The 23,442-nt window shown below is 34.1% G+C and overlaps 1 protein-coding gene across 1 annotated transcript in view; it reads left to right on the forward strand.

Annotated features, from left to right (window-relative positions):
* The window catches only part of LOC120338655 (uncharacterized), a 33,631-nt gene extending 10,300 nt beyond the window's left edge, over positions 1–23,331 (forward strand). The window contains exons 10-30 of the mRNA XM_039406569.2: positions 161–544; positions 1,222–1,326; positions 1,840–2,007; positions 2,530–2,688; positions 3,086–3,304; positions 4,723–4,857; positions 5,604–5,777; positions 6,242–6,933; positions 7,268–7,373; positions 14,043–14,088; positions 15,237–15,281; positions 15,820–15,868; positions 16,249–16,363; positions 16,694–16,776; positions 17,326–17,496; positions 17,938–18,490; positions 19,293–19,422; positions 19,941–20,122; positions 20,896–21,148; positions 21,720–21,841; positions 22,221–23,331. Coding sequence (XP_039262503.2) covers positions 161–544; positions 1,222–1,326; positions 1,840–2,007; positions 2,530–2,688; positions 3,086–3,304; positions 4,723–4,857; positions 5,604–5,777; positions 6,242–6,933; positions 7,268–7,373; positions 14,043–14,088; positions 15,237–15,281; positions 15,820–15,868; positions 16,249–16,363; positions 16,694–16,776; positions 17,326–17,496; positions 17,938–18,490; positions 19,293–19,422; positions 19,941–20,122; positions 20,896–21,148; positions 21,720–21,841; positions 22,221–22,641 — 4,312 coding nt within the window. The 3' untranslated portion in view covers positions 22,642–23,331. The remainder of the gene's footprint in view (positions 1–160; positions 545–1,221; positions 1,327–1,839; positions 2,008–2,529; positions 2,689–3,085; positions 3,305–4,722; positions 4,858–5,603; positions 5,778–6,241; positions 6,934–7,267; positions 7,374–14,042; positions 14,089–15,236; positions 15,282–15,819; positions 15,869–16,248; positions 16,364–16,693; positions 16,777–17,325; positions 17,497–17,937; positions 18,491–19,292; positions 19,423–19,940; positions 20,123–20,895; positions 21,149–21,719; positions 21,842–22,220) is intronic.
* Positions 23,332–23,442: the final 111 nt, after the last annotated feature.

Raw genomic sequence — 23,442 nt, forward strand, 5'->3', positions numbered from 1 at the left:
ACTTGTGAGTGAGTGAGCATAACTTCTTGTTGAGAAAATTTTTTTAAAAAATATATTTGAATAGACAGGCTCGAAAATAATTTCTTGGAATGTATTCGCAATAGTAACTTATCTTGATTATTCATGGTAATAATATTTGTTTTTCCTCCAATTAATTTAGATCAAAACGGAACTCAGTTAACTCTTTTGAATCAAATGAAGGAAGTATGCAATCTGCGTCATCCAACGAAGGTGTGCTGTCTATTTCTACTGGCAACCTGACACGACATATTGACCTTCGGAAAAACCTTGAGCGGGTTTTAGGGCGAGAAAGACCAGAGAGTGCAGATGTTGCTGGACGCAAAACTAAATCGAAAGATAAGCGTTCAGAACATAAACGAAAAAAAGGTCATGGCAGTGTTGATGATTTACTGAAACTTCAAGGAAAAAACGCAAGGGCTCAGGAAATTTTAAAAGAAATGAACTTCAAGCAGTTAAAAAGAAAGGCACAAGGGAGATCAGTTTCATACAGCGATGTGCTAGATAGGAAGGACTCGCTTAGTAGGTGGGTATTTAAGTAGAGTTTTAAATATCAAGTCCAGGAATATCAAATCGTTCACCAGATGATATTTTCTTGCTATTAACAGGTTTCTTTTCAATATGGCATAGCAGTGGCATGTCACTAATAAAACTCAAGTGCTTAAACCTTAGATCTCTAACTTTATTCGAATTTTAAGATTTTGATTTCGGGTCTGGTTTTCAATAACCGAAAATAACTGGTACGCAAACTCTGATGTCTTGCACTTTGCCTGACAGCGTGGTCTTTGAACTCTTAAATGCTGAGCCAAGTTCGGGCCACGGGCCATATTAGTTGAGTCAGAGTCCTATCAAATTTTCAAAATTCAAGTCCCTAGTCGAGTCATAATAGATTTGGTGAACAATAGTGAAATATGAGTGAAATGACACCAAGACTTCATCTTGTGTTAAACCAACGTTATTCTTAAAGTCAAACTAGGATTTAAGGATGTATTTCGCAACATTTCTGTCAGCATTCGAGTTCAACTTGAGTTGAGTCCCATATTTTAGTCTTCCCAACTTTGCCTCCCACGAACTTCAAAAATCTCCTAGCTGGCACTATTTATTAGTGGATCTTTAGCACCTAACTCTTAACACATAATTCTCTCACAGACAAATTTTTTTTAATATTTTCATTTATTGTTGACAACTTGTTTTCTATTCCAGCACACCTATTCCACTAAACAATGAGCCAATGATCATAGAACCTCCTTCCTCACCATTAGATATGCTTGTTATACCTCCACCTCCTCCAGCACCTTATACTCCTAGGTATGGAACTTTAATTTTATTGTAACTGGTAGAATGAAGTGTACATATGGATCGTTATGAAAAAATTTTGTTGTTAGGAAAATATCGCCTTATCTGCATCTGCAATTGTTTAACCCATTGATTTAAAGTTTCATAGCTTTTTAAACTGTGTACATTTAATGTAAATGTACACGTAAATCGTACTGTGTACATAATTCTTATATGGAGCATTGTGAAAAATTTTTGCTGTGAAAAAAAAAACTTTTTTCAGCAACTAATAAACAAATGTTTTTGAATTTTCTGTCATTAAAGAAGAAGTCCATAAAAGGCACCTTATTTATTTTTATGTTCGAAATTGTCGCAATCCTTTCGAAAAATATTGTAACATAATTTTGATTTGAATAATGAGATAACAGTATTCTGTGTCGGTCACATAATTATGTTCCATGTTTTTGGATATTGCTCTCTTGACTATTACTGTAAATTCTGTTTTCAGATATTTCTATTGAAAATCAATTACAATTCATTCTTTAGGCCAGAAAACAACACTCCACTCACTATTGAATCGCTTGATACTTCATACATTAGCAATGACGATATTCTACCAAACCAGCATTCTTCAGAATCTCCAAACTCTATACTTGACATTGAGCAACGACGTAGATTTACCGTTATCGGTAGTGAGCAAATGGATGATAAATGGTAAAAATTTCAACTTATTTCATACTTCGTATTCAAAGATTTCTTTTTACTCTTGAGCGAATTCGTTCCGTGGGACATTACTCAATCATTTTCTAGGCAGAGCAGAATGCTCTACTTCGAATTCTAAGGATTTAAGTCTCTTTAAAGGTTTTCAATCATTTGGTTACCTAGTTTTTATCCATTCCCGATTGTCAACGATCATTTTGCCAAGAGCTATTTTTAGAAAAACAAGCAATTCACTGTAACTTAAATGACCTTTCAGTAACACTTGAATGGATTCATGCCCTGTTATCTCTTTTCTTATCAGTAAATCTATATATAGCTCCAAGCGCCCAATTGATCTTATGTGATTGAAAGATAATCTTTCGATGATGTAAATATTTTCTGCCTTCGCAATCTGAATAAAACTTTGCTCTAAACAAGATTAAAATTCAAATGGTCTAACATTGGTCCAAATGTTTCTATGTAAAGTGCTAGCTAACTTGTCGTGAATAAAACTTATGTTTGGGTATTCTATCCCAGGTACGAGTCTTTGCTTTCTCAAGTCAATACAAAAAGAGCTAAGAGAGAAAAGGCTTCAGCAAAACAAGTTTTAGAAAAATTGGATGAAACGACAGCATCTGATGACAGTGTCTTCTTCAAATCTACCAATTCACCAGAGAAGGAGGTTGTCAAAAGAAGGTAAATTGATCAATTTGTAGTATTGAGAGTATTTTTGCGTAAAAATCACTATATTTAGTGATTACCGGTAGTCGAATTTGGCAAATTTGTTTCTGAAATGATAGAAAAATAGAGGGAGATTTAGTATGTTTCTTAATTGTCTCGAAATTATACGATTTTCAAAATCTGTCAGATAATTATGGAAGGACTCTCACATGTATAATAGTGTAAAGGACTGTGCACTCCTTAATATAGTACATTCACCCTCCAATAAAAATTGATCTGCCATAAATTTGCCCCCAGTGATCTTTTATTCAAAGAGTCTTGTTATCGTCAAAGGAGCATGAAAATTTCCATCTCTAGCCTCCATACACTTTTAAGCTGTGTCATCTTCAAATATTTTTTCAACTATTCACAGGCCACAGAAACCACCACGTAGGAACCGACCAATGTCAATGCCTCCAAATTACTACAGTCCAACAAAATTACAACAATACAGAGCGAATAAGGGTAAACTACTAACAGCAATACCAGACGAGAGCTCAATTTCCGCAGATTCATCCAAAATTTCACCAATGTCTCATCATGTTAATGACAACGGTGTTAAAAAGCTGGCACCACTCAATTATACATCCGAGTAAGTATAGAGGATAGAACTTTCAACCAGTGAATTCATTTTTTTTTATATGATGTGTTCATATGTCTTTTGCTTCGAACAAGGCCCTGAATAGGAGGCCACTGCTAGGTATGACGGAACTATATAAAGAACAACATAATAACACAACGATCACATTTATCAATAATCTTTGGTTTAAATTAAAAATTTAAAAATCAAAATTCTAATATTTTTAACTGTTAATTAGATTGCGTATTAACTGTGTTGAATAGGATATCACCAATTCTGTATTTAATCTAATTTTTTATCTGCTTTGTACATGCATGCCCCAAACTTCATCTATGTCCCTAATTGAACCTGCTCGAAATTACACTCTAAATTTGCCCACACATATGTTATAGGAAATGCCCTATTGCCTACATTGTAAATAAAAAGAAGCAAAATTTCATATAGCATTTAGCTGTTGTTTGTTGGATTAAACTGTACCATTTACCAAGCATGGTATACTGATATGGGTATGTTACAACCCACTACTATGATTTGTCCAAACTTGGTATTGGCATAAGTGTTAAGAAGTATTACATGTAGTTATTTTACATTTAAATGCAGGGGAATTTGATGCAACTTTTTTACAGTGTTGTGTATAGACAAAAATGTATTATTTTTTTCTAGTATTTTAGGCTTCAATCATGCTTGATACTTAGTACTCGAATATTTTTGTGATCATTTTGATAGTGATTCATTATAAGTGTTGATTGTCCGAAACGTTCTCGGCAGCTTATTTAGGTTGTCTTAGTGAAATAATATCGTTTCCTCTCTGTGATAATGTCAGTTTAACACAATTTATATCACGAGTAATATAGAAATGCAGTTAGATTCGTTGATGACTGTAGCAGGGTGGTAACAAGACTAGAAGACTAAAAAAATTATTTTGAAAAAAATTTGCGAGAAAAGTACTTTTAGTTATAGGTATCGAGATCTAGTATTGATTTTAAGGCAGTTGAAAAAGTTCAGTTAGGAATATTTTTCAGTGGAATTTCAGTGCCATTCAAACTTATTTGCTTTTTGTCAGTTGATCAGTATGCATTTGTCCGTTTTTAAAAATGATTTTTGTTTTCTGAAATGAAACTGCAGTATGCACCTATTTATCCACATATCCAGTCCCTTTTACGAAATGTTACAAATATTGTTATCGAATATATAATAAATATTACTGTTTACCAAAGACGTATGTATTTTTTTTCGAATTATTCTTGTTGGGGTTTTGGCATTGTTGTTGTTGTTGGTTTTTTATGGCAACTCACGAACCAACTGATTTTTAATTTACCTATTTAATGATGTAAGAAGTGGCTGGAAGTCTATTTCATATATGTGTGGATATATATTTAAGAATACCTGTATTATTTTAAAAAAATTTTTCCTTCATAAATTTTTTACAGAAGTCCGCAAAATACGGTACAATATAGAACACCGAATGATAACAGAGATAGAAGATCTCCCAGTCAAAGACACAGTTGGTCTTTGAATAGTAATAACAGCAACAACGGAGAAGTTGGAAATTCACCAGTGAAAAAGTAAGCAATTGTTTTTTAATTTGATAGAAAACTAAAAACAACCGAGATGTAACATACGAGATATATATAGGAACTGTGATAAGGTTATAGATTTTATTGCTCAATTAAAAAACTTACGCAGATGCGAAAAAAAGTATCTTTGTTTCTTGGACGCTTTTGGCAAATCCAAATTCAATAAAAACGTATGTAATATTGGCTTGTAGTAATCTCTTGTTTGGCGTGTTGGTGTCACAATTACAAGTATGATTATCGTATTTCAAAATACCGTCAGTTTCAAATTCCCTTGAATCACCGTGTTCAAATTTGTTTTTTCACACTTTTGTGCTCTTAACACGAGTCTAGTCTGCTGTGGATACATAAGCAGCTGCTATTTTTGAAACTAGTGAATGAACAGTTGTGGATGTCAAGTCTTACTTTCTAACCCCTATGTCGACGGTAGGCAAATCTTTTTTGCAAGCACTGAATTCAGAGAATTTTTTTTGCACATTCGCTTTCAGTTTAGTTAAAACCATCAGTTAAAATTCAATATGCAAAATATACCAAATTAACGATTTTAACAGAAATATATAAGATGACAAAGTTAAAAACATCAAATAACATAAATCCATTATTCACTGTGATGTGTCGAATTTAACGATGGCAACCATTGTTGAATCGAAGGTGGGCCGTGCCCATTCCTGCACTAGGTCAATAATCCTGTTTGAATCGGGGGACAGAATTTGTTAAATTATTTTTCTTTTCTGCAGGAATCAAAGTAAGATCCCACCTAAGCCTCCTGTACGTTCCACATCTAAGAATCTTTTTTCACCTGAGCAACAGCAACGACCTGCATCTGCAACACCCAGATCTACTACCGCAACTACTTCACCTAGTCCAGATAACATGCCATTCAAAGAAAATAAACCAAAGGACTTGGACAAGTGAGAATATCTTGATCAGATTTGAAATAAGTGGATTTAATTAGCGAACATCTTCCTTTCGTTTGTCCTTAAATGACCACAGCATATGGGTAGTATGTTTCTGCAGCCAACACTGGTATTATATTTGCCTTTTCAAATGCTATATATTGGATTTCTGAATAGTGTGTTATGCTAATGTGGCTTACACGGTGACATGGTTAGGCAGGGTTTTCCAAAATGAGCAAACATGGGTCATGTGGTCATGATGCGTTACATTAGGTTAAAAATGTCCACAATTTGGAATATTTCTTTCCGATCAAACTTGAATGGCATTCATTTTACCCAATTTTTATGTTCCATGTGATATAAAGATTATGGTATGTCTCATTATTATCGTGTACTTTACCGAAATACAATTGATTATCTCTGAAATTTTGAATTGAGAAATTTTATTTGAATACATGTTTCGTTACTAATTTCTCAAGGTTGCCACTCGGTCCAAAATCATCTGGCCGACCAAAGAGTGCAACGGAATCTCAGAATCAATACGTTGGACTTTTACAAATCAAACCACAGAGTGGTGCTTTATCAGATCGCTCCGAGTCACCAATAAGGAGAAATCGATCTAAAACTGACGCTTCGAGTGAAACGACATCGCCAGAGAAACGAGACATTGCTGACGAATTAAGTAAATACTTAATAAGAAAAAGATCAGGTTTGAGTTCATCAGGAGACCCTTTCTCACCTCCGCCCGTTACTTCTTCTCCTATTCCCCTCGAAAATGACACTTTCGTTCTGTCGAAAACGCAATCGAAATCTGTCGGAGCAACACCGACTGCCAAAACACCAATGATGCCACCTGTTGCTAAGCCTCGTACCAAACTCACAACCCCGACTGACAAAGTTAAACCGCCAGCAATAACCTTCGATTCACCAAAGGATAATGCTTTGCAACCTGGAGGAAGTAAAAAAGACAGATCGAAGTCGTTCGATTTTTCCGAGTCTCCTAAATCGAAAAAGAAAGAAGCTCCACCCCCTAGAAGAAAAAGTGAGGAAGTTACTAAAAAAATAAAACCCGTGAAATTGTCTGAAGTTGTGATACCAAAACCTTCAGCTGTTTCACAACTAGCTCGGGCTTCTCCAAGTTCGCGTGGTTCCTATGTTGCTGCAATCGATGGTATGTACTTTTCGTGGTGTTGATAACTAATCAAAACAACAGTAGAATGAGTCTCCCGAGTTGGGTACTGTGGCCATTTGCTTGAACAATATTTTCTTAGATCGTGTACTGAAGTTGAAATTTTAAAATCAAATGGAAGCAAACAAGAATTTCAGAATTTTAATCAATTAGGACATATCTTTTGCTATGTGGGGTTAATAAAATTTTTTATGTAACAGAATATTTGTTGTTTCCCATTTTTTTAACAAAAGAGCAAAATCTTTATCCATGTAATACAAGATTGTGGTCGGGCTTAGACTATATTTCCTTTTTTCAGTTTCGTTTCTTTTTTCAGTTGGTTATGCATTGGAAAACTTGAAAAATACTCAACAATCGAAAAACGATGAAAGGAAAGCAAGAGAACCTAGTCATTCCGGAAGTTTCTCTAAAGATACAGACGAGTAAGTTTTGTCCTTTCATTTACTTTGTTTCCATTTTAAACTAAGTTACTGACATAGTATCGTATTCGTATATTGGACAAGATGTGGGAATCTATCACCTTGGAATTTTATTACATCAAACATCAACTTAATATATTAAAGCAGCACAACTCTAAAAAAATAAATTTCAAGTGAAATCACCATTTTTGCGATGGACGAAAGCGAGAGGCATAGGCCAGAGGAGGGTGTCATGGATTTAACTCATTCATTCATAATCATATGTAATGTTGTACAAGTTGTATATTCCCTTTATCAACACAGACCAGGTTGGGCGCCATTATTTGCAGTATCATTTATATACCTCTTGCTAACATTCCTCTCTCCCTATTAAATGGGAAATTCTATGCTGTTCATAATGAATTGAAATTATAATCGCTAATATTGTGTGCTGGGTTACTGGGGAAATTGTTTTTATACTTACGCCACTGTTTTCTCAATTATCAATAAAATTTATTGAAAAACCATTCAATACCCCAAAATCGGATTCAAGTATGTACCACGAAGGAAAAATGAAGTTAGATTGCGAACAATGCTGACTCTGATAAGTTTTAATTTACTGGAAATTATAGTCAATTTTGAGATCACAATCATCCTAAGGTTCACCCAGCCTGCCATTTTTATTTACGGCTGGTGAGGCAATATACTTAGTGAACAAGAGAGCAATTCCCAGATATATGGACATCAGGGCTAAATATGGTCACCGCCGAATGTCAGCAAAAGTCCAGCCACATATTAGAAAAATTGTGCCAAATGTAAATCAATATGATGTACTTTGGGAAGTATCCAAACTAGCAAAATTTAGGGTGAAATATCAGGTACTATGGGACTATAAGAAAATTTGAAAATAAATAAAAAAGCAATTGTACACTGGAGATTTCTTCCATTTTTAACGCTGAAAATTTGAAATAGATTAGCCCATTATTTGAAGGAGAAAGTGAAATATTTTTCCCAAAACCCCAAACAACAACAATAATTTAGCTAAGCTATAGGTTTGGTGCCGATTATTAATCAATGTTACAATGGTCATATCCCATTGGCGATAAAGTTCGCTTTGGCACGTTGAATGATATCAAAACTAACTGACAGAATCAAACCATTGTAGTTACAAATGAAATTATTATGCATTTCTAGAACACTCAAAATTTTCCACTATACTTAAACATACAGTGAACTATTTACATTATTTGACAACCACTTTTCTTAATTCATATAATCATAAATAGCCAGCAGTGTTATTATTGACAACATTCTAGAAACATTTAATCATTGATTAAGCTTGGCCACATAAAGATATCCTTGCTTATTCAAGTACGCTTCGCTAACCTCGTGGGACAGGCTGGCCAACCATTTCACATACGTTTAAATATTAACTAATCGACCATTCATATGCTAGCAATTGTTTGTTTTATAATTTCATTGGCCCACGATGATGCGCAATTTTCCATCCGTTCGTTGTATTGCTGTGTAAGTGGGTGGGTGGGTGGTGGACTGTTTTATTGATCAAGATAGACAGCTTAGAAGTGACTGTAAAGTGTTTTCTATACTGTAAGAAGAGCGCAATTGTGAGAAAGGGTAATTGACTAATATTTTGACGACAACAGGTGCATTGAAAATGCATAGTTGAATTAAGTTTAGCTAGTTAAAGCTAATGGACTCCCTTTGAGTTTTTCTTCACAGCAAGGTCATAAATGTGCAGTCACTCGAAAGATGATGTGACTCATCTGTGAGCAATGTTACCGGTGATCACGAAGACTTTTGAAACTATATAGATTTAGGCATTACGCGCCAAATAAATGCCGATTGATGCACTTGGAGCTGTTGAAGTTAAAAACGATCAGAAAGCAGCTATGCTCAAATTCAAAGCAAGTTTATATAGTGTTGTTCCGCACAAAAATAGCCCGTTTTTATAGGGATAAAATGAATTATATTCAAGGTCGTCGTAGCTTGCGAAGCCGCAAATTATGACAGATAGAGAGAGACAGGTTCGCCAGATATAAGTAAACTGTTTATTTTGTGCTGGGTGTGCGCTGTTTGCTTCTGTCTGCGTTGGTGAGAGGCTTTGTAATTACAGGTAAATTCTTTTATTCGCCGTTTGGTTTATGAGAAGTCTTTCGACGAGTGCGCACGCAATTCTAACTTTAGGAATTCGAGCGCAACTAGTAATTTACGTTTTAATATCGATAGTGAATGTAATTTCATATCGCCATTCAGCGCATTGCGTAGTAAACAATGAAGACCATATTTGAGTCAATAAGATGAGGGTTCAGAATACATAACATCGTGTGACATCGCACGCAGATGAGTTTTATTTAGTAGGCGTCAATTTTGACCTTTTCCACTTCAGCTTTCGCCACTGTTATACTTTCATGTTCCCGTTTTTGTAACTGTTAGTTCTACACCTCGTCGTTCTAATAACGATCCGATATCAGCGCTAACAATTGCCCGTGCCTGATATGAATTTCTATTGTTAGTGACTATCGCCTTGGTTCAACGCAATCCGCAATCCCTCTGCGGGTATCATAGATGGAATGCAATTAAATTTTTGATATCTAGAATTAGGTGCAATGATATCCCGTACTTATTACACGCATAAACGAGCTTAAACAGAATTATTATATACGGTTCATGCTTGGCATTCACATGCGTTTATGTCAGTTTATGACTATGGTTTAGTACAGTCGAGAAGGCGGTGCAGAATAAAAAAAATTATAAAGCTTGAGAATTTGGTGTCGTGTGATATGTCATTCTCTTTGCTAAACTGCAAACATAACTGAAGTATATGTAACGACTTGTAATTTAGTTTACTCCTGGTTGCGTCAATAGGAAAGCTTCAGAATAAATCTCACTTGACCTACATTGTATTCCGGCGCTTCATCATAGTAAGTTATTTTGTTTGGAAGTCATTAGTTGGGTCTGGTTCAGTTTGAGGTCTAGGCTTTACACAATCGATGAAAATTTAGTTTGTGGGATAGATAAAACATTGGCCGATTTTATGTCGCCGTGTGCTAGTTCAGATTCACAAGTTAGAGCTATGATAGTGGTGTCAGGTGTATTATATTAACTGAAAGATTTCTTTTTAATTTCTACCAACTATATGGTATCGTGATGTATAGTCATCTCTTGCATGTTTACCTCCAGTATTGATGGGTGAAAGTATCGCGTCAGTATAATGTTAGCCAGCTGTGTTACAGTTTTAAATTAAAAATCAACTCTACCTCATTTTTTAGAATTAGTTTCACTGATTCTAAATGCATTTTTAGGGTTATCTGTCTGGGGTTTTATGAAGAAGTTATGTTATTCATGAGCACTGCCGTGACTAAAGAATCCGTTTAAACGGAAATGCGGATTTTTTTTTAAATAATTTTTGTTATTAAATTGATGGGACGGCACTGCCTTTTAGTGTTTGTTACTACAGGCTGCGATTACCTTCAAATGATGGTCTGGTCTAAGTTTGAGTCAGGAAAATATACAAGAGATGTGATCCGTTTCTCAATTGTAAGATTTTCGAGTCATTCTGGTAATTTCTTATGAGCAATGTGAGTTAGCGTTCTAGTAGGGTATAAATGTAAACGCTTGCTATTCAGGTGATTATGTTGCGATTCAAAATTTTATTAGGTAATTTTGAGTTGAGGTTAGATAGGACGACGGTGCTATTATAGCGCGATTTCTACTGTCATATGTCGCTAGCATAGTTGCACGCCATAAATGTCAGGATATGCGCAAATTAAGAGTTTGTCATTAAATTCAATGAGTAAAAGTAGTAATATCCATTAGGGATGTTAAATTCACCGGTGTACCTCGCGCTACAGTATCACCACGCCGCCATTAAAATATATGAATTTGTACATCTATGGCGAATTCTCGGCAACGAAAAATATCTCGATTAGCAGCATTACAAACCGGGAATAGTTACCGTTGCTCTTCACTCTGATTCGTGTTCAGATATTCCCTGGTGAATTGTTATTTTCGTTCGCGCGTTATTTTAAATTCGTTGTTGAGGGCACTCAGGATAGATTATTAACAATATACAGTACTAGCGTTCAAATCAAAGAGCGCTAGACTGTGCGGCAATTTTTGTACCGTTAGCGCCAGTCTTTGATAACGCGCTGTTTTTTCGGCTCCATACACGGCCGTCTGCTATAACTTACGGCAGGTGTACATAATAAATAGGTATTCGCTCCCAGCGTGAATTGTTCACGAAAATGTTTTAAAACGGTCGATCGCGTATTTGCTTTGTAAAGAAGTGTCGTCATATCGCCGGAGGTCATCGAATAACAAAAGGAGTTACAGCGCGTTGCTTTCATATAACCTTATAGAGTAAAATGCATTTTGTAAACCGCAATCGAGTGTAGTAATTTGTGTAATTGGGCTACAAATTTTGACAAATTTATACCGGTAGCGGTACTCAAATGAAATTTACGAAACGAAACTGAAATGTATAGTTCATTTTAGCCCCTGCTGTTTGTGTTTAGTCAGGTATCTCATAACAGGTCTCGTCGCCCATAAAAGATTATGTCGCCTTGTCGCGCCCTGTTGGCAGGCCCATTCTTTTCGCATATCAATGCTTTTCTATCGTATATTATAGTCGTTGTCAATACTAGTTTGACAAGCGTAAGTAGTCGAATAACACCATTGGAACTACCTAATAGGGGAAAAGCGTTATAAACTGTTTAATTCTGTAAGAATGTCCGATATATCTGATAGAAAAGTACCAGATGTCATAAAGGAACTTTATGTATGGGGAAAAGTTGATTTGAATAGAGAAATGTACAATAAAAAGGAGCATCAATAATGAAGAACAAAATTACTGATTATTTTATAAAATAGAGAAGAGTTTTTTATCTTGTCCTATTTCAGGATATGATAGAATAGGTGTTAAAATTTAATGAAAATGGAATGTGTTAATCTTGAAGAGTAGCATTTACTATTTAACTTACAGAGAACAATATAAATCATTTCCACTGTTTTTTGAGGTCCTGATAAATATTCAAAAGTGTGAAAGATCACACGAGAAGAAGTAGGTGGAGCTCAAAATATAAAATGGAGGTCAAAATGAACTTATACAACCCCTATTTTAAGAAAATAGAAGAATAACATTAGTAGATTAATCATTAACATCAGGAAAAGGCCTTTTTGTATAACACTGAATGATACTGTTAAGATATTCTACGGATTTATTTACGTTTTGAGTATGTAATCACCAATTGAAGATATATTTCGATAGTCTGGACTGGAGGCTCGTGGTTTGTTTTTCGTTAGATCAAACAATGTTTATGTCACAGGTCCAAAATATGGTGTATAAATCACGTCCACCTCTTCACCCAAGGTGTGGCCTACTAAATTGAATAGGCAATGTCGCACTTAAAAAACTCTGGTCCTTATTAAAAGCTGCTTTCATAGTTAGTGGCTTATTGTACAGTGCCTTATTCAGAGTGAAGGTATGGAACAAGCTTGAGATGAGGCTATTATATTCAATTTAGAATGTGTCGATTTAGCTTAGAACTAACTTATCTAAGGAGGAGCCTTTGCAAAACTTGTTTTTTTTGCTTACCTCATCAGAATTCTATATTTATATCATAAACTGAAAGTATTACAAGTAGTTCACCTGGAAATGGTCAAACTTGTCATGAAAGCATTTTCAGAACGGGGGTGTTTTCTAATCATCTCAAAACACCTGATAATATAGTGAGCATAAATTGCTAATTATCTTCGCATACGCTAATTTTGAAAGTGTTCTTATAAATGATTGGTTTGGTCATTGGTTTTCCAATTTGTGTATGTTTTCCAAGAAGGTCTGATTAGATTTGCTTGACTAGGAGTTTTTCTTCAAAATGTGAATAACAGCCTTATTTATTCTTCCTAAAATAAAAATAAAATCGTTTTAAAAGACGTATTATAATTTTCAAATATACAACACTTTTTATCTTAAATGGTGAATCTTTGACTTCACTAGTCATGATTACTTAGAAATTAACAATAATTTACTACTATTTTCTTTATATCTATACGAAGTTTCTGCCTAAATGCTAAAGTACCAATATAGTATATACATATATGATATTTTATTGAGGGATAATCTGGATAATACACTGCCTGGAGATATTTTCTATTTTTGTTGGGATTTTCAAATACTTTATTCATACATACAATGGTAAGGTTTTCTTGTACGATTAGTAGCTATACCGGTAGATATTAAAGATAGATTATTTTTTTTTTCAATATTCAGTCATTAGTCAAGATAACTTTTGTGCAAACCGTCCTAGATTATTAAAACTTTTAGATACAAACATACACAAACAAAATTTTGAATGTTAAAATAATTTATCCACATTTTTCTAGAATTAATTGTGAAATTTAAGGGTTCTGTTTATTGGGTCACACTGTATTTGGGTTGAATATCCATTATACGCGACCACAACAGATGTACTAGGGGACTAGCTCTTTTAGTGCTATCCAATGATATAAATTTTTAGATGAAACTATTCGATAAAGCTTCAATGAACTGTTTAAAACATAGGGGATCAATTTTGTAACGTTCGTCTAATTAGCTATGCTTAAACTGAATAATTTAAACCCAATTGATATACTCTGTCACAAATATTGATTCTTTGATTGATTTTTAATTTACAGATTTGGATTCAAAGTCATTGATGGAGTTAAAGTAAAGTTACGAAAGGTGAGATATTTTGTTTAGTTTTTCGACAGCCAAATACTTTCAGTGGAATTCTGCCAAATTTGAAATGCGTCATAATGGGCATAATAGCCATCAGCTGATGAGGTAGTCCAGCAATGTTAGTATCTCAGTTAGGGAATTAGTTTTCATCTGATACATTGTTTAATTCAAGTCGTCTACCTCAGTGGTTTCCAAACTGTGGGTCTCTTGAAGATTTTTCAGCGTAGCCTTTTGCTGAACGTACAGGTACAATACGCACCACACCAAGGTTCCAAGAACACACAGACAAAATATGGGCGCATATTCCCATTGAGATGATTAAAAAGAATAAACTGATTTTTGAAATTGCTCTACATTAGTTGTTGTGGGGTCACGAATATATCTAATTTATCAAATTTATGAAAATTGGGGTTGCGGAAAAAAGATTTGGAAACAACTGATCTACCTCACTCAGATTCCAAGAAATATTTCTGTGGTGACAGAGTCTAGGAAATTTGGGTTTGCGCTGGTAGACCAGTAAGATCTCATTTTTTGACACCACATCTCGAAATGTTTGCTTATTGTGAACCTTGCCAAAGTAAAGACGTGAATCACATCATACAATTTGCATTTGGAAGCATTGAAGTGTAAACCAGTGAAAGTCACAAAACTAAATACACAGAATTTTTTTTTTATCAAATGTATTTCCGCTAGAATTTGATTTTGTGATTTTTCGATTATGGCTAGTATGACCCAATACTGTAGTAAGAGGTTGAAATTATAAATATTATTCAGTATCCCATTTGTTCAGATATGTTGTTAACACACTCCAACTATTATTGGCAATTGGATTGTGTTCGAAACACCAAGCCTAATACAAAATACTGGGAGTTAAATAGGCATTTACGTATTATATGGCTAGAAAATTAACAAGGACATTAATGGCATTACTAAATAAAAAAAAAATTTGGTCAGCAATATTTCAAATATTTGATTATTGAAACTATTTCTGACAGACTGCAAACATCAGGCCAAACCCTAGTTTATCCTTTGTCTGCTGAACTTTGTTAGTTTAACAGGATACTCGTAAAATATATCATCCCGCGTGATAAATGTCTATAATATTTTTCCTCGTATATGTTATTGTTATTTTCATTTTGTATTATTTTTAGGGTCCATCGTCTACTACGTCATCCAAGTCTAGTGGGAAGAAAAAAGTAAGTGAATTTATTGGCGGATTGAATTTATTGGCGGAAACTCGATTTCTAATGCATGATCACTATGTTCATGTTGAGAATATTTGAAGCACAACAGGTGGTAGCGAAATGATGTAAATTGAAGACATTTTGAATTTCTATACATAAAACATCATCTGGGCATGATATGGTAAACCCAAAATTAGAGAGCAGGTGTAGTATTTAATCAAAAACATGATACTCTGATATAATAGATCTGAGCAATTTGGTGAGAGTTCTTCAAATAAGCTCTATCTAAACATGTACCATATGCACTGCTGAAGCTTTTTGTGGATAAATTCAAAATGTCTGCAAATTGCTTCGTTTTGTCTAACATTGGTTGGGCATTATGTATCCTCAACATATTCCAATTTCTGTTATTTGGAATTTGGTCACTTTTTTATCATCTGAAATATGATTCAATGGACTGGTGATCAATTATTATTCTTGACTTGTTTCTGTGTTCTTTTTCATTGATATATTTTTTTCTTCCAATCAAATACTCCATCTGTTTTGACAGATTGCACACAAAGTTCTAGGGATTGACAGATTGAAGACATCAGACCCAGGTAAGAAAATGACAGACTGAGACTGTTCTTCTTCTATATTAAAATTTTGTTTACGGAATTTCAGTAATGGATTTTCACCATGAATTATTCTGTTTTATCGTTCATTATCAGAAAGACATGAATAATTTATACAAGAGCTACATTATCTTCTATATGGAGTCATTTGACAAAGTAGGATAGCTGTAGTGCGTGATATTTGATTCAGAAGCTTTTTCCAGGGATTTATGGAAGTTTAGTAAATAAAATCACTTTTAAGCAGATGCCGGTATTTGGAATTTCGAAAATAAAATATTCTATAAAGGTACATTGAAAAGTAAATAACCATTCCCACCAAAACTATTTTTTTCTGTTTTTGGTTACTCAAATAATTTTTATTCTAGATATGAGAAGTCGTCGTGTATCTTGTCGAGATTTAGGACAAGGTGAATGTGACGGTTGGTTATGGAAGAAGAAAACGAGCGCGAATTCACCATTGACCTCAAAGTGGAGTAAAAGGTAAGATGGTAAAACAACATGGATGTAAAATTCAACTCAAATGGAAATTTTTTTTTTAAAACTTTTTTGAAGTAGGCTTAATTGTTATGAGTTTTCTGAAATTGCACCAATATTGCCAAAAAGGGGATTTTGGAAACAGCTATTTCAGGTATTCTAGTGAGTTGTAATAATTTGGCAAACCGTATGAATTCTGTTCGGGAGGAAAATTCAAAACGAACCTCATGTTAACAAGTCAGAGGTGCTATTGTACCTTGTATGTAGCCAACATTAGTAAAATATTAGTCAAATGTGCAATTGCTATATCACTAACTTCAATGAATTTGTTATTAGATGGGTCGTTTTAAAAGATGGAGCATTGTATTGCTATCATACTGATGAAGATGATAAAGCAGAAAGTTATATTTATTTACCAGGTAGGACTTTGGTTATTTCAGATAAAATTGAATTACAACTTTTCTTATCTCATCTCCATATTGATTATATGGATGTTGAGGATTAATGTTGTTATCTGTCAACATTTTCTAATACACATTACAGAAAAACTTTATCAGGGTATAATATGGTGAAGACATTAGCATCTATATAACGCTGAACTAGGAACAAATTAGCTTATGTTACATTTTAAGGTTTTGAGATAATCGCATTTTTGTAATAGTTTGGTTCTAACACCCAAACCTAAAAAGTAAGGTATTACCTAAAGTCAAAACTGAAACAGCACATCTTTAAAGACCAAAAGATGGCCTCTGGTCCATAATGACAGAAGATCAAAAAATATTCATTTGTGAAAAATGTGACATAAGGTACTTTGGTTTTACTGCGGTGATTTTTGTGAGAAGAGTGATAAAGGCATATTGTATATCTAAATAATAATTTTTAAAGAAATGAAGGCATTTTTCAAATTATTTTCAAATATCTGTTCCGTTAACTTTTTTCAGTTACATAGTACAATTCTTTTTATTCAGGTTATCAAGTGACTCCAGCAGTTGAGAGCAAAAAGAGATATGCTTTTAGAGTATCACATCCCCTCAGGAAAACGTTTTATTTCGCATCGGATAGACAAATGGATATGTCTCGATGGATGAATAAGATGGGACTAGCTGCTATTGAGTATGGAACCCCTACTTCCTCTCCAGGTTAGAATTTTATTGCATTTAATTCTACACAGAAAATTATTGAAAATGCACTTCTCACCATCATATAGCGCTAATCATATTTACGTAAGATCATTGTTCACAATCGGGGACAAATTTCAATGTTTTCGGGGAGGCTATATAGAAATATTACGTTGTTTTACTAATATTGTTCAGTTATTCAGTATTATCATAATTCATGTTTATGAACACATTATCACCTATTTAGACTACACTAAAGCCCAAGTTGCACATAACGCTAGCTAATGATCGAACATGGGGGAACCACTGGGATAGACTATATTAACTAACTAGTCCCATCCCCTACTGGGTGTTTTAACCTGACAAAATGCAGTTTCTCACTATATTTTTTTCCTATGCTGAGAGTAAAATATTCTATTCAAAAATCATACCTCTAAAGTTCAACTCTCAATATATTTTTAGCAACGTCAAATGGAGATAGAGTTTATGAAAAAGAAAACAATAAAGAAAAGGATTATTACAGCGAAAGTGACTCCGAGGAAGCATTCATATCTCAAAGCGAAACGAGTAACCACTCTAGTACACCGAGTAGTTCACCGGAAAAAACGGTCAAGTTAGAAACTGAGAGAGTTCAAAAAACTGCTGCTTCCATGCAGAAGAGGAAACCAGGATCGCGACACGTTTCAACGCAACCTGTACTAAATAGGAGCGCTCGGTTTCCAAAAAACAAAGCGCAGCAGTTACAAGAAAGCAAAAACACATCAGCGGAAACACAAACGACAGACTTGTTAGAGAATAACTTGAGAAATAGGTCAAAATCAGAAGCTCCACTCAGAACAAAAAAGTGGTTGCAAGACAATAATGGTGATAAAATTCACACATCGAGTGCCTCACTCGATGCAAATGATAATTTACATGTGAATGTCAGTCCCGGGGAATCGCCATTTACTTCTCCGATAAAGAAACCAACTGTAAATCCGGATCAGAGAAAGCATAAGACAGATGACAAAAGAAGGTATTTCATATTAAGTTCAGTGCTTTCCAACCTGGGAATTTCAAAAAATTTATTATTGGAGAAATTTGAATAATTCTAAATACTGGTTTTTTTTTTGCAAAATTTGACATTTTTACAGTAAAGTCAGGGGGTGAAATTTTGTTACTCCCGAAGTATGTGAACCAAGATGGCGGATATCGGAACGCAGTATGTGTACCAGGTTAGGGTTAGACCATAATTTTATTCCAATTTTCCTTATTTTAGTTCTATTACGAGTTCGGGGAATAGCCAAGTGACTCCCGTGATATTTGTACCTGAAATTAGGGCCTAACCCTAACCTGGTACAAATACTACTTTCCGGTGTCCACCATCTTGGTTCACATACTTCGGGAGTATAATTTTTTTATGAATGCTATGAAATCATGGTTGCGCATTCGCACAAATCCATTTTTATTACTTGAAATTGAAAATAATTTTAAGGTCGAGTTACATAAGTAACACTACAAACTATTTAGTAACCAGACCTTGTAACCAGACCAGTAACCAGACTTCTGTATCATGCATTGTATCTTCAATAACAGTGCACAATTTTGATCAAAATTTTCAAATGGAGGTGGAAAAGTTATTTGATTTAGTATATTGTGTTATACAACCTTGATTTGGGGAAGCTCAAACAAAAAAACACCCAAACAAATTTTGAATCAATATTGATATGTTATACGTATACCTCATATCGTGAATTCCAACTTGAGAAAAACTTTACAATTGAATTCATAATTCAATTATTGGTGGAATTATCATTTTTTTAATTCTGGTATTTTAGAAAACAATACCTCGAATCGAGTCATTTATCAAGTAGTTTAGAAGCTGTTAACGCATCATTTAATGATGGAATGAAACCAGCTCATAGTGAAGAAGAACTACAACATTTGAAAAGAGCTGCAGCAAAAAAGGTTTGAAACTTTTTCATTTGATCAATTTATTTTGTTTGGTTTCAGGTAATTATAATCAAATTATTTCTTATTAAAATGCTAAAAATTCCGTTAGTTGATTGAAATAAATCTACATGATTGGGGATGTCTCGTTAATTCAAAACGAAAGGGCGAATGGTGGAATTAAAAAAAAAATTAATTTTGAAAATTTCACAAAGAAATACAAGTGTTTTTGAGCTGGTCACTATTCACCAAAGAGCGCTCCAGATGTATGTGTACCAATATGGGGTACGCTAACCTGGAACACATACTACGGGAGTACTCGCCAACGTATTTTAATACACAGTTCACAGTTTTCATTTTCTCAAATCAGCTTTTTCAAATTCTGCCTTTTCAGGGTGAAGCTCACATATGGTTAGAAAAGAGATTCGTGCAAATTGAAAATAGATAACACAATCCTAGCTATGGTGAATAACAAACAGCCCTTATACTATTGGTCAAACTTTGTCCATGACCGCGCATACATTTTATATCTACAGGCTGAAGAAATGCAAAAGAAATCGTCCAATACCAGTTTAGCGTCTAATCAATCATCTGAAAATGTGCGTGCGGTGGAGCGTGATGGTAATCTCGCCAAAAACAAACCTCTGAAAAGCGTAAAGATATGTGATGATGACACACAGTCGAAACCATCAAGATCACAATCTGAAGCCAACGTGAAGTAAGGAAACTAAATCATTTTATAAACTCTGGAGTGGGTTGTTATGGATTTATGGGTGGTGGTGACCATACAATTTAATATGAACGAAATACACTATGTCAAAAAAAAGTTTTCATTGCTTAAGATTTAATGTTTTATTTTTTGCAACGAAACCTTGAAATAAAATTTTAAATCTGAAACTTAACCAAGTATTTGGACTATTATTTTCGGATAGGCAAATTTACATTGAATTTTCTAATTCAAATATAGTGTTTTTTAGGAACAAAATATTGAGACTACTGAACTATTGTTTTTGTTAAAATTTGCATCTTTCGTGGCAAAAATTTCATACCTTCATTCCACAAAAAAAAGTTTTATTGTTAGCTATGGGTGTTTCATTGACAACTTATCAGAAATAATAATATTCTATATCAGGGCTTTCCAAACTTTTAACTCGTGACCCTATTCAATATATTGAAATTTTTCACGACCCCCGTTGGAATTGTTATGCAAGCGCACCGCTTTTCGGATCCTATATGTATTCTCTCAAAATCCTGATATTCACGTTTTGCGCTAGTTCTAATTAATTATTTGGTTTTGAACCAAAAGTTTGAGTTTTTACTATTGATATAGCACTTTGTGTGAAATTAGTGTATTTTTTGCGCCTCCTAAAATTCCGCCCGCGACAACCAGTTTGGGAAGCCCTGTTCTATTTAACTGTATTTTATATTTTTTTATATATCCCAATTCTCTTTATTTTTTTTATCTCAATTTATCTCAAACTTTCTACATAGATCACCCAATCGAGATTGGTTACCAAGAAGGGACATAGCTGGTCGACCGAAAGTAAAAGCATCAGACGTTGAGTCGAGACCAAGAAACTCAAGTTCTATCGACGACTTATGCAAAGCTCTTCAACATGCGGAAGTCGATATTCACGGCGTTAATCGAAGAACGACCCTACGCCGAAAAATGACTATTCTTTCAAGGGATCCCAAGAAGAATGAACTTATGTTGAAAAAGAGAGCACTTCAAAGACAACTCAAGGTTTGCCTTGTAGATTCAAAGTGAACAGAATATTGATAATATTGCTTAATGTGATAAGTCTTTGTGATTTGAAAAATATTTTAGAATGTGTTTATTTAAAGTGCTTGTTCAGGGCCTTGTTTGAAGAGATAGACATGATAGGCGTCATATAAAAAAGTATTAGAGCTATGGAAAACAGTAAACTCATGTTTCATACCAGATTGCAGTTTTCATATATTTTGTTCACTCACATGTTAGATAATTTAGGCATGATATGTAGATGGCCCATCAGATGAATAGTTGAAAATATCATTTTATCATTTTTTGTTTGTAATGATCACAGTACTGACTGCTTTTGTATTTGAGACAATACTATCGTTTTTTGAAATGGTCATTTTGCTGTAAAACACATTATCAAAAGCAATAAACATTTTATAAATTTGTTTGATTAAACTTATGTTGATTAATATTTGAACGGCTGGAATTGATTATTTTAATTATTTTGCCTCAAATTAAAATCTATATTATATATTAGGATATTTAATTGCAATTATAGCTATTTGCCTAATTTTTTTTTATATCTTTCCATCAGGCACTTGAAGGAGAATTAGAATATTATAATTTATTGGACGAAAAAACCATAACTTCACAAGTTCTTCATGAATGGATCAATCAACAACCTTCCATTGTTGCTGAATTGGGAACAATAAGAAAGTAAGAGCTTTTGTCAGCTAATAATCAAGTTTTCATTTATTTCGAATGACTGTTGGAGAGATATACTTTTGATTCTCGTATTTAATCGTTATTTATAAATTATTAAACATTCTGGGAATTAGATAAACTTTCTAGTCCACAGGCTTCACATCTATTATTCTGATCCTATTGTGTTGAGCTGCTACAAGTCTCACAACAATCTGTATTTGCATTACCTTAGTTCATTTGGGTCTTCTTTACTTCTGAGTGAGTGTACATAATTTGAAAGATTTTCATGAGAAATTGTCTATGAACAGTGTCAACTTGCTGTATGGAAGGCTGCTAATTACTTGTTCATTCACAATTTCGTTATCAAATTCTTATTCCAATTTACATTCAGAATGTCAAAAATACGAAGAAAGCCTGCCGAGCAAGCATTTAGTAATATACCTGAGGACAATGATTCTGAAGACATTGAACAAGGGTCGTCATCTGGAAATAGTGAAGCTGTGTCATCACAACCTGTCGAAGACTCCCCTAACATAGGAAACGAAACTGTTGGTGAAAATACTATTCCAGTACCAGTCAAAAGACGCTCTAAAGCCCTGGAAAAAAATGAAAATACTCCTATTGAACAAAATAATCCTTTAAATTTAGAAGTAAATTTACCAACGACTCGGCCAAGGTCGTGTGCTATGTCTAATACTGATTATGATAGAATGAAACCCAGAGCAAAAACAACTGCATCGCCAACGAAGGACCCTGTCACACCCCGACAATCTTTGACCTCGCGTACTTCATATTTAGAAACAGATTTGTAGCAACGCTGAGTATTGATCATTCCACTGGGACCCTGGCACACCCCGTCAACCTTTGATCTCGCATGCTTCATATTTTGGAAACAGATTTGTAGCAACGCTGAAACTTGATTACTCCATCCAGAAGCCATGGTCAATTCAGGAAATGCTAAAATAAGTCATGAATGTTGTTGAACATGATGTCATGAACAGATACTTGTATGGTATCCAGTTCAAGCGGGGTTTTGCACTTACCTGCCCGTTACTGGCACATGTAAAATTTTCGGTTCATTTACGAACAATGGTATCTACTGTTAATATGTGAAAGGTTTCCCAGTGGCTTACTGTTGTCGTTAGGTGGTGTTGCAATTCACAAAAATGGGATTATAAATTTGGATGTATAAGCGTTTTTTTGTAATTTTGAATAATTTTCCATCGGGTGGTGAGTTTCAATTGACAAGAAAAAGTATTTTTCATTTTTCTAGGGTAGATTATTCCAAAAAGTTATATAATTTGATAAGAAACATTTTCTTTCGACTTTTGAGTATCCCTTGTTTAGTAATAATTTCTATTTAGTTGAGTATTTTTCTGAGTGGTTTTGGCTCACGTTGTATTATGAAGAAAATATTTGTTTTTCTACTTTTTTAACCTTCTATGCAAGTTCAAATGCTCTGCACAGTAAAAATGAATTAAATCAATGATATGCGTATGGTACTGATTGGTACATTTTTATCTTTAACCAATAAGGTACCTTCAATTAATGAAGTACAATGTTGGAGAATGGAACTGTAAGTAAGGATTTTATTCTGTGTTATATATAATGTC

The sequence above is a fragment of the Styela clava genome, chromosome 1, assembly GCF_964204865.1.
Source record: "Styela clava chromosome 1, kaStyClav1.hap1.2, whole genome shotgun sequence".
NCBI lineage: Eukaryota > Metazoa > Chordata > Ascidiacea > Stolidobranchia > Styelidae > Styela > Styela clava.